Source organism: Mesoplodon densirostris, chromosome 12 (assembly GCF_025265405.1).
Source record: "Mesoplodon densirostris isolate mMesDen1 chromosome 12, mMesDen1 primary haplotype, whole genome shotgun sequence".
Taxonomy (NCBI): domain Eukaryota; kingdom Metazoa; phylum Chordata; class Mammalia; order Artiodactyla; family Ziphiidae; genus Mesoplodon; species Mesoplodon densirostris.
The window spans coordinates 1,457,962-1,470,043 of NC_082672.1; the positions used below are offsets into that span (position 1 = coordinate 1,457,962).

Here is a 12,082-nt window from a genome sequence, read left to right on the forward strand (position 1 = left end):
CCGTGCTCTGCACCCTGGGGTCCCCGTGAACTGCCGGGTTTAGCGCTCCTGCGCGAGTAGCAGAAAGTCACCGACAGGGAACGTCTGTCCTTCGCACAAGCACACGAGGCAGCCGGAGCATGGAGCCGCCTGGGGTCCTCTGCCAGAGGCGCTTTCAGTGGTTTCGTTTGTTTACCTTTAGTTGCATAAAAGGGACTTATCCCCTCTGCTTCTGGGGCGGGTGCCAGCGATGGGGGCTGCATGGGATAAGTGACGTTGCCACTCCCAGCCTTTAGGGCAGAATTTAGATGTTACCATTTCCTGAGAGAAGTGTTGCAAACATAAGTGATCTGACATGTTAGTCCGTAATTCGGCACTAGCAGAGATAGAGAGGCTAACTTCTTATTCACAGGTTTACTGCATCTGGCTTCCACTGATCCATTAACTCATTCATTCGTTCATTCCCTTGACATTTATGTTTTTATCCTCACCATGAAATATGTGCTAGATCACCTTTGCTATAGAAAATATCAAAATTTTTCGTAGGGACAGATGCATAAATAATTATCAAATCATTTGATATCAAGAAAGTGTCAGCAATGGCTCCCTTTGCCAACACTTTGTAGTTACCTAGATTATCTTGATCGACTTTGAATACATAGCCTGTAAGTGCTAAGCCATTTTATAAGCAATTCAACAAGCATCCCTACCCTATTTCTTAAATTCTTCCCTCGCTTTCTCTCTAGGACAACTGCCAGCTTGTCTTCAACCCACGTCAGTTTGACTACGACAAAGACGAGGTTGGAGACCGCTGTGACAACTGCCCCTATGTGCACAACCTGGCGCAGATCGACACGGACAGCAATGGGGAGGGCGACGCCTGCTCCGTGGACATCGATGGAGATGGTCAGTCCCGCGCGTCCTCCTGACGTGCCTCAGGGCTCACGGTCGGCGGTGGTCCCAGACCCCATGCTTTATTCCGTGTTACTGCATAAGCCCAGCTTCCCCTGTGCACTAACGTGAGACAAAATGATTCATGACGCTTTGCCCATAGGGTCCCAGCCTCATTTGGCCCCTTGTCCGCGTGGGTTCCTGGAAGGGGTCGCCGGCCTCAGGTCGCCAGCCTAGTTTCCCCTTTGGAAAACTACGTGTTTGTCATCTTCCTTTCCTGACCCCGAGCTCTTGTCCCGTGTCCTTGTGCCCAGTCCTGGTGTCTTCTCTCAGGTCCACCTCTGTTCACAGCCCCAGGAGCCCAGTTCCCTGTCCTGACCCAGCCGCGCTTCTGAGAAAGGCCTGAGGACAGCTTTGTCCCTCCTGTGTTCCCTCCTATTTCCCTCCATGCTGTATTTCTAACCATTCATTGAATCATTCATTGCAGAGCCTCCCCGAGGGGTTCCAGGTATCCCCGGACTTCAGAAGCTTGCGACACCACCAGGCTATTTAACCTTAGATGCCAGTGCCGCGGGCACGAGCTCCACACCTCACGGCACAGCATTGCCCTGGGTGTCTGACGCTCAGGAAGCAGCTTGGACAGACTCACACCCGCTCCCGTTGACTCCGCCCACCCACCCCCACCTGCTTTTGTCTCCTGGCTATTTTCTTGGTGTAACTTGGCATCACACTGACCAGCTTCCACTGGCGCCAAGACAGCGTCCGGCCGTGCTGCTCTCTAGGGCTTTCCAGCAGCCGGGCATCTCCTCCAATCCTCCGTCTGTGAGGTCTGACCCCCTGCATATCTCAGGGGTCCTTTCTCACTGCCTCGCCCCCTGGCTTCCCCCACCTGCCAGGATAAGACAGCTGCCTAGCCTGGCTCAAGCTTTCCTGCTGACTCACTGACTTGTGAGGTTTTGCTTTGCCCTTCGAGCCTGATTACCGTTAACTCAGTTTTCATAACCCCAAAGTTGATGAAATTCATTATCTATTTTCAGATTTCTGGGTATAAGGCACTATAGCTAAACCCCCTGTCAGTCTCTGCCATTGTTATTTTCCTGCTAACGTAGGGAACAGATGAGGTAGTGGAGCCCCGGAAGCTGATCAGGTCCTGGGAGCGCGATGCAAATTTTCTGAATGGACGTTAGGGCAAATAGTCAGCGTGAGGACTCGGATGTTTATGCTGTGATGACTCACTCATCAGCCCTCCGTGTGTAATGTCATCCAGAAACCTCCGAGAGTTGGTTCTGCTTCAAACTAAGGGAGTTTTAAGTTTAATGGGAAACCTGCCATGAGTCTAATAATCTTTACATTTTATGATTTCTTAGATCATTTTTTATTAAACAAAAGTTTGGCCGCAAGTTGCTTACTGCGATAGGAAAAGCAACGTGCCTTTGCTAAACTCCTATGCTTCCATTTTCCCCCTGAATCCTACAGATGTCTTCAATGAGCGAGACAACTGTCCCTACGTGTACAACACTGACCAGAGGGACACTGACGGGGACGGCGTGGGCGATCACTGCGACAACTGCCCCCTGGTGCACAACCCAGACCAGGTGATTGACCGGTGATTGATCAGGTGTGGCTAAGAGCAGCGGGGATGGAGGAGCTTCTCAGTCACAGAACATGCAAGGCTTTGCAGCTTTCAATCCATCTGCCAGGACGCGACAGCACAGGCTTTTCAATCATTGTAATTAAAACATTGAACTCGGGTCTGAGCATGACTCGTATCTCCGTGGTCATGGGCCAGAGGAGTGGGTGCCTTTGTCCCACTGTCTGAAAGGAGAGAGTCTTCATCTAATTATCTCCGTATTTCCCTGATGCAAACATAGGAATTGGCTGCTTTTCCAGATTTGCCTTTGGAAGACACGGTGAGAACATAACATACTGATGTAGTTCCTAGAATGTGTTGCAGCAGATGTTGTCAGAAAGGACTTGATTCTGTTGCAGCTAATTCTTTCCAGTCTTCCTTAAAGAAAGTGAATCCCCGTAGGGAGGTGGGTTAGGATGGAGAGATCCCTGGACTCCAGTCCTGGCTCTGGAGGCCGTTTCCTCTCTGCAGTCACGGCTCACATTGGGAGTGAGGTGGTACAGGCCACGTGCCCTTGGTGAATTTCAACCTGGCATCTGTTTCACTGGATGGATGCTCAATGCTGCTGTCCCCAAACTCTGTCTCCCAGACCGACGTGGACAATGACCTCGTGGGAGACCAGTGTGACAACAACGAAGACATCGACGAGGATGGACACCAAAACAACCAGGACAACTGCCCCTACATCTCCAACGCCAACCAGGCTGACCACGACCACGACGGCAAGGGGGACGCCTGTGACTCGGACGATGACAACGACGGGGTCCCCGATGACAGGGACAACTGCCGGCTGGTCGCCAACCCCGACCAGGAGGACTCAGACGGTAGGTCCTGTGACAGCTGCCCCGCAGAGGCAGAGAGGTTGCAGGAGCGCGAAATGCCGGGAGAAAGAAGTATGTAGCCCGACTGCTGACGTGAGTAAGTGGCCCATTAGCACAGGCTCTGGAGGGGGCAGGAGTCTCAGGTAGTGTGGCAGGTAATGTGACAGGTGCACAGCTGGGCTCAGTGGTGGCTTGGTTGTCCTCTGGCAACTGCTGGAGCCTGTGGGTGCAATCCTGGCTAACCCGGGTGCTGCCTGGAGGATACACATCCACCGTGGATGAGATGGGGTGTGGGGTATTTGAGCCCACATGACCCAGAGGCACGTGGAGACTCACTGACTGAAGAGCAGCTCCAAGGACCACCCCCCATCCCAAGAGCAGCACAGAGCTCATTCTTGACAAGAGGACAGACGGCTTCAGTCCCCACAGCAGGGCATGGGGGCACTTGCTGGCTACTGAGCAGCCTTTTACCAGGAGGGAGGCTGGGATGGAGGCAAGGCTGGTGTGCTCAGGGATGTCTTAGGGGTTTTGGAAGCTCTTTTTTTGCGTGAGTGTGTGCCTGTCACCCAGTGCGTGGATGTGTGTTACTGAACAGAACTGAAGGATAGTTTGAAGGATGTGATGGAAATTCGGTTGAACTTGGTATCTTTTTCTCCTTCTAAAGCAGTAGGCACTGCAATGGCCTAATTGCAGTGGTAAGTGGTCATCTGGATCATCACTATTACCATGAACTGCATGGCCGTGAAGGTCTCAGCAGGCATCTCTATGTGTGCCAGGCTGGTCCACGGCCCCATGGCCGCATCCCCACCTCATTAGAGGTTCTGTTTTTCCTCCAAAAACAGAAGTCCACATCTCCTTAGGGAAATCATTTTTCATGAAGGAGTTCTGCTTTCAGTGCCAAACAGATTACAGGCAGGGGTGATTTAGGTAATAGTAGAGGTTCTGAAGACTATCAGAGAAAAAAGCTGGAAATTCAGCTTGATTTCACTTGGCAGCGTTCAGGTTTTGTACCCCCAGTTTCAAGTTCAGAAGGAAGTGAGAAATGATGCTACAGGAACTGGATTATGGCATGCTTTGCTGCAGGGCATATCACAGCAACGTTTTGAAAAGAGCATCCAGACTCCTCACAGCGTTGGGGTGAAATGTCAGAGATTACAGGCACTGGTCCAGGAAGGCAGGTCCAGGTCCTGCCAAGCACCTAACCTTGAATTTTCAGAGAATCATGTGCTAAGTTTTCTCAGACACAGAGAGGCGGACAGCAAACCCTTACTTTGCGTGTTTCTCTGCTTGTCCTTGGTGACAGGTGATGGGCGTGGTGATGCTTGCAAAGACGACTTTGACAATGACAACATCCCCGATATTGATGACGTGTGTCCTGAGAACCACGCCATCAGTGAGACAGACTTCAGGAACTTCCAGATGGTCCACCTGGACCCCAAGGGCACCACTCAGATCGATCCCAACTGGGTCATTCGCCATCAAGGCAAAGAGCTGGTGCAGACGGCCAACTCCGACCCTGGCATCGCTGTTGGTGAGCCTTAGAATACGCACCACCCCTTGCGGTTCCTGCCTGTAAGGTGCCCACGGAGCACGTGGGCTGCCCTTTAAAACTGAGTGGACAAGAGCAGTGGGTCTTTCTGGTAGCCCCCATCCTCCCTTGGTTTGTAAAACCATCTGCCTAAATATTTTTGATGGGAGAACTTGGGGAAGCACTTATTTGCCTCTCCAAATTCTCCGTGATTTAATATCCAGCAAGCCATTTCATTTTATGGACTTGGTCTGTAAATTATTACCTAGGGTGGTGAAGCTCTGCCATAACTCTGTAAGTGGGATCTAAAAAGATTAAATTCCACAAGTGTTGTTAATCCCACAGCAACAGACCTTGAGTTAGATGGAAGAGGAGAGCCTCTTTCCACCTGCATCCAGTGGTCCCAGGGCTCATCCAGTAATTTCCTAAAAGGCTGTTTCTGACTTGGTTTTGTGACCAAATGTTCCCTTTGGTCCCCAGGTTTCGATGAGTTTGGGTCAGTCGACTTCAGCGGCACATTCTACGTCAACACAGACCGGGATGACGACTATGCTGGCTTCGTCTTTGGCTACCAGTCCAGCAGCCGCTTCTACGTGGTGATGTGGAAGCAGGTCACTCAGACCTACTGGGAAGACCAGCCCACCCGGGCGTACGGCTACTCAGGGGTGTCCCTCAAGGTGGTGAACTCCACCACGGGGACAGGCGAGCACCTGCGGAATGCCCTGTGGCACACGGGGAACACAGAGGGACAGGTGAGGAGGACGGTCTCTGCTGACCGAGGCCGGCAGCTGCTGTGAGCTTTCAGGAGAGCAGTACCTGCCCATTGCAAAAGTACCCCCACCTCGGTCTTTGTTCATTTTACCTCAAGTCACGGTGCTTTTAATAATCTTTTATCGGGTACCTCGCTTATTAAAGATGCCATGCCTGGTGATTTGATAAACACAATTGGTAATCCTCTTGCACATGAAACGTAGGCGTACTCCCTTATAGAAATAGGGAGAACAGGGTTTCAAAAGTTTAAGTGTTTCACCCAAGGTCCCACGTTGAGGAAGTAGAGAATCTGTGACTCGGCCCAAGTGCCTGTGCTCTTTGCACTGAGCTACATTGTTCCCTATCAGTGGATTTTTCTCATGCTAGAGATTCATAATATGAAATATATGGGAGGAAGATGTGGCAGCAGGGGCCATAGGGATTACTTAGCAGAGTAATGTTTTCGTCTCCCCCCTTTGTGCCGTAAAACTGTGGTTAAGGCTCAGGGTGTCAATTATACTCACAAGTGATGTTTTTCCTCAGGTTCGCACGTTATGGCATGACCCCAAAAATATTGGCTGGAAGGACTACACTGCCTACAGGTGGCATCTGACCCACAGACCTAAGACAGGTTACATAAGGTAGGTGAGAGGGTAGCTCAGTAGCGGCTGTATTTCTACCAAGTAATTTTCACATTCCAAGAACATCTTTCCACTGGATGGTAAGTTAGAACATTGACAGATAAATAAGCCAAAGTGGATTCTAACTTGTATGCTGTTCCCTGGATTCTTCCACCTTAAGTGCTGTCTCTTTTCTGTCCAGCATCTTCTTCATGTTTTTTAAAAAAGCAAAAAGCAAAAACAAAACTGTTGAAGAGAAGAAAAATCAAACTTGTTAAAATAACCCAGAAAGTGATAAGCATCTCTCCTCCTAATGAACATTATGGGCAAGGGAGGGAAAGTGCTGTTAAAATAACTGCATCTTTGTGAATCAGCATGTGATTTCTTTGGTGCACAGGTTCCTATTTATTTCTGATATTGTGAATGGCTGAATTTAAAACACATCTTGAACAAAACTTTGACAAATCAGTCCAACAGAAGTTTTTCTCTTGGCATGACAGCTGTTGTAATCAACATTTTTTTTTAAGCTGGGACAATTTCTAGTTTTATAAAACGAAATACAGATGATTTAAATTTTTTGCAATGTTAAACTTAGTCACTAAGAGCATGAGCCAGTCTGATTCTTCACCAGGAGTGTGTGCGTGTCCTTGGTGACAACAAGCACATCTTAGAAGGGGAGGTGCAGGCTGGTGCCAGGGGTGTGATGTTTCTGTGGAGTGTCCCTGTTTGTTCACTCCTCTCCTACCAGGGAAGCTTTAGTGCATCTGTACGTGTAGGGTGGAACCTGGTCCTTGGTATCACACAGCTCACAATTTGTGGGGAGGAAGCAGGTGAGCTCGTGGTTCTAGTGCAGTGTGAAGGCCAGGAGCTTGCTGACATGGGGGAGGCTTAGAGTTAGGGTTAGGCAGAGGGAGGGGCCTCCTGACTCCACTAAACTGTTCCTGGCTCCTGAAGGTGGAGACAACTTGGATGCTTGGGTGGGTGATTGTCAGTGAGTCATGGGGAAGAAGGAGGGCCCTGGGGTGGTGCTGTGTTACTCTTGGCCAGCCTCATGAGGAGAAGACTGACCTCTTGCCCTCTGGTGAATGTGCTTCAAAGAGCTGACATTCTCTTTCTTTCTCCTTTTTCCCTGTTTTCAGAGTCTTAGTGCATGAGGGAAAACAGGTCATGGCGGACTCAGGACCCATCTATGACCAAACCTACGCTGGTGGGCGGCTGGGTCTGTTTGTCTTCTCTCAAGAAATGGTCTACTTCTCGGACCTGAAATATGAATGCAGAGGTGGGTGTGAGAACATTATTCATTGGGGCCGTGAGTGGCACAGAGGATGGGGAAGGAACACATATTTTACTTTTCCTTTTACAAAAGCTACACATCAGGGAAATAAGCTGGTGGCCTGTCAGGCAGATGTTCTGTTTTGGTCAGCTTGAGTTGGTTTTGTCTGTCAGTTTGTTTGTTTTAAATTCAGTGTGAATGTCTTTGGTAGGACAAACACTTTTAAGTTATCCACATGCTCTACTTGTCCCACTCTACTCTATCCCATAGCTTTTTATATTTTCTACACCTTCTGGGCTCTTAATGGCATTTTAGATTGCTATCTTTGATAGAAAAAAAGAAAGAAAGAAAGGAAGAAAGAAAGAAAGGAAGGAAGGAAGAATGGGGGAAAGTTTCTCTTTAGTTATCAGTCTAGGAGCATATTTGAATCAAAATATTATAGATCTGGAAGAGAACTTGGCTTCTGTGTGGTCTAAGCCTGTGTCTTCATGTAGATATGAAAATATCCCTATTCTACAGATAAGGTAAGTAAGGCTCAGAGATACTTCTCAAAAATCACACAAGAATGTTGATTTGTCTTCTTGATTCTGGTGAAGTGTTCTTTTCCCTATCCTTCATTCCATCCATCCACCCACCCATCCATCCATCCACCCATCCATCCATCCATCCATCCATCCATCCATCCATCCACCCATCCACCGACCCATCCATCCATCCTTCCATTCATCCATCCATCCATCCACCCATCCACCCACCCATCCATCCATCCACCCACCCGTCCATCCATCCATCCATCCACCCACCCTTCCATCCATCCATCCATCCTTCCATCCATCCATCCATCCATCCATCCTTCCATCCATCCATCCATCCATCCATCCATCCATCCATCCATCCATCCTTCCACCCATCCATCCATCCATCCATCTACCCATCCACCGACCCATCCATCCATCCATCCATCCATCCTTCCATCCAACCACCCACCCATCCATCCATCCATCCATCCATCCACCCATCCACCCACCCATCCATCCATCCATCCTTCCATCCATCCATTCATCCTTCCACCCATCCATCCACCCGTCCATCCATCCATCCATCCATCCTTCCATCCACCCACCCATCCATCCATCCATCCTTCCATCCATCCATTCATCCTTCCAACCATCCATCCACCCACCCTTCCATCCATCCATCCATCCTTCCATCCAACCACCCATGCATCCATCCATCCATCCATCCATCCTTCCATCCATCCATCCATCCTTCCACCCATCCATCCACCCGTCCATCCATCCATCCATCCATCCTTCCATCCACCCACCCATCCATCCATCCATCCTTCCATCCATCCATTCATCCTTCCAACCATCCATCCACCCACCCTTCCATCCATCCATCCATCCTTCCATCCAACCACCCATGCATCCATCCATCCATCCATCCATCCATCCATCCTTCCATCCATCCATCCACCCACCCTTCCATCCATCCATCCATCCATCCATCCATCCATCCATCCATCCACCCACCCATCCATGCATGCATGCATGCATGCATGCATCCATCCATCCATCTTTCCATTTATCCATCAATCCTTCCATCCATCCACCATCCATCCATTCATTCAACCATTCACACATCCATCCATATTGTGGAAACCTTTTTTTAAAAAATAGAAATAGTGATATTTAGGTTATAGTTAAACAAAATAAAGCAAAACAAAATGCATGGTCCAATCTCCCAAATTCTGTTCACTGTGTTTTGCAGATGTCTGAACAAGATTTGCTGTATTTCCAGCAAAGTACTGTAGACGCTGTTACCCAGACACCTCAGTCCATTCCAATGCTCCCAGCTTCTCTCTAGCCGACCTCCTGTCCTTGACCCCAACCTTGAGTGGTTCTTCACCTCCTGTTATCAACCCAAGCCCACGTGCCTTCAGAGGATGAATATTAATGGAAACGAAAGATGAACATCCAACCCACTGCAGGAAAAACAGTTTGATGACTCATGAGACTTTATGTGGAGTGAAAATCGAGCATGATATTACATTGTTTTCTCTTATGTGTTTAAAAAGAATGACGTTTACATATGAAATGTAAGTACTTATTTTATTTATGTGTATATGGAGTTGAAGGGAATATTGTGTATAAGCAATTATCATAAATTAAGCATTTATGCTTAATATTGCTACACTACTTCCAGTTCTTTAAGTTCGGTGTGAGAGCACCCAAATCCTATTAGGTCAATTATAAAGAAGGGTCAACTCAAGTCTGAAGTAATGCCATTCTCAGAAAGAGGTCAGGAGATACCAGTCACATATGTGGGATGTCAAGTAACTAATTGGAATATCAAAACTCATTACGGGAATAAATGAACACCCCTCCCCCACTCTCTTGTCCTACGATGGAAGCCCTCATTGATGCTGTCGCATCAAAGAAGGAATATCCTTGCAAAATGGCTCTAATGTGGGTGCAGACGTGGGCCTGGCAAAGCCTCGTCTATGTGAGGGTTTAACCTAGGGAAGTGCTGCCACTGTGGTTGGCCCCTCCAGCCATTGTGGACCTGAGGGAACTCGTAGCCAGTTGTCACTTGATTCTGAAGTCTGATCCCTAGAATCCTCATTGGAGCTCCTTTCCCAGCTGCTGGGGAAGAGTCAGCAGACAAAGAAATCAGCAAATTCATGTTGGCATCTAATCCCTATTCTAGGCTTTGAGACTATGGACGGATTGCTTTTACCTAACTTGGTAACACATTCCATTAAGGTTCCAGTTATAAATGTTGTGCTAATATTTATTAAGTGAATATAGAATGCAGTTCCGTTCACCAATAACTTATTTTAACTATGACAAGTAGCACTTATGTAAGTATAATATCTAAAAGGAAACATATAACTAGCATATAATAATATAAAGATACAGTTACAGCAAAAGATCTTCAAAGTACAAGACTTTATTATATTATGTTGTCATCCTAAAACATGCTGCAAAATGTGATAGAATAAATAAATAATAACGAAGAGTTTATAATGGAACCTTAATATATACTGTTGCTGGTGGCTTTAACGCAGTACTTTTTAGTGGTCTCTCTCTGCTGTACATAGGATTGTAGAGACTGGGAATGCCGAGGATAGGCCAGTGTTCTCTCGGCAGACATACCCCCTAGTCAGTCATATACTAATATACACAGGTTTGAGTTATGGTTTGCTTTAAGTTGCACGACCTTTCTGCAGGAAATATTAGTTAATCTCACTCCACATAGGGGTTTAGGAAGAAGACTTTGTCTTGTTGATCTTATGCGGACAAACTGTTCTCCTCTTCCTGTTAATAGCGATTTCACTCCTCTGCCAAGTAGGGAGAGGGTCCATGACTTTGTCTTCATTTGCTCGTGCCGTCTGATAAAGTTACATTTGTTGCTTCCTTTGAGGTTGATTTTTCTTTTCATTTTGCTGCACTTTTTACTTTTTTGGTGGAACTGTATTCCCAAGACAAGGAAGTGTTGGGAGACTTCATTAAATGTAACAATTGTGAAGAGTGTGTAGGTCTTCTGTGTCGGTGGTGTTTGGCCGAAAATACGGTGGCGTGGGATGATGATGATGTGAATATTTAGAATGTACCATATTTTTTTTGTAAATTATTTATGTTTTTTTTAAACAAACTTCTCGTACAGATGGATGAAACTTCTTTTGTTTTGACAAAGACTGTAAATATTTATTTATTTTGTTCACATGGTCAAAATTTCACCACTGAAACCCTGCATTTAGCTAGAGCCTCATTTTTATACTTCAAAGATTCATAAGAGGAAATAAATTGTAAAAAGGTTTTCTATAAATGAATCTCTCTCCCTTTTTTAAAGAGCTAGCAGGGCTCCTGCCGGGGGGAAGGAGAGGGACCCCGGCTGATGCCTTGTCTCCTGGGCCAGGGACAGCCTCCTCCATGACAGTTCTTCCTCGTGCACTTCTCAGGCTGAGAGGCCGTTTGGGGTCCTCACAGAAAGAAGCTGTTTAAGGCAGGTCTCATCATGATTTGTGGAGACGCCCGGGTCACGCGCTATGGCACGACCTTAGGAAATCCATCCTCCGGCTGCTTCTTGCTGTCCGACAGGGGACAGAGCAGTGCAGTGAGTGTCAGCACCACTGAGATGACTCAGAAAAAGGGGGCAACACGAGGGGCACCTCATCAATACAAGCGGTGCTTCCCATGACCCAGTCTCGTTCCAAGCCGGAGCAAGAAGCAGCAGAAGACTCGGGGGGACACGTGCCAGATCATGACATCACGTGCACAACAACCAGCTGCTCAGCGCTCAGAGGAGAGCCACATGGCAGCCTCGGGTGTCTCTGGCTGCCCCACTGCTCTTGGGACTTCTGAGCATTACGGTGGCGTCAATTGTAGGGAATTATAGGGGAAACGTGAGAGCGAGAGATGCAGGGGGAGCGGGGAGACGGAGGGGAAAACAAGCGTGTTTGGCTGAAATAGGCTGGAAGGAGTCGGCCAGGGAAGCAACAAGATCTAGGGAAGAGGCCTCCTGAGGGGACGGGACGGAGCTGAAGGCCCCGGCCTTGAATGGTGTTGAGAATGGGTGGACTTG

The 12,082-nt window shown here is 47.9% G+C and overlaps 1 protein-coding gene across 4 annotated transcripts in view; it reads left to right on the plus strand.

Annotated features, from left to right (window-relative positions):
- Positions 1–11,326, plus strand: part of THBS2 (thrombospondin 2) — a 29,826-nt gene extending 18,500 nt beyond the window's left edge. For all 4 annotated transcript variants that reach the window (XM_060115280.1, XM_060115281.1, XM_060115278.1 and 1 more), the window contains 8 exons: positions 726–885; positions 2,347–2,465; positions 3,090–3,324; positions 4,625–4,852; positions 5,330–5,601; positions 6,143–6,240; positions 7,359–7,498; positions 9,266–11,326. In XM_060115280.1, the coding sequence (XP_059971263.1) occupies positions 726–885; positions 2,347–2,465; positions 3,090–3,324; positions 4,625–4,852; positions 5,330–5,601; positions 6,143–6,240; positions 7,359–7,498; positions 9,266–9,273 (1,260 nt within the window). In that variant the 3' untranslated portion in view covers positions 9,274–11,326. The remainder of the gene's footprint in view (positions 1–725; positions 886–2,346; positions 2,466–3,089; positions 3,325–4,624; positions 4,853–5,329; positions 5,602–6,142; positions 6,241–7,358; positions 7,499–9,265) is intronic.
- The last annotated feature ends 756 nt before the right edge of the window (positions 11,327–12,082 follow it).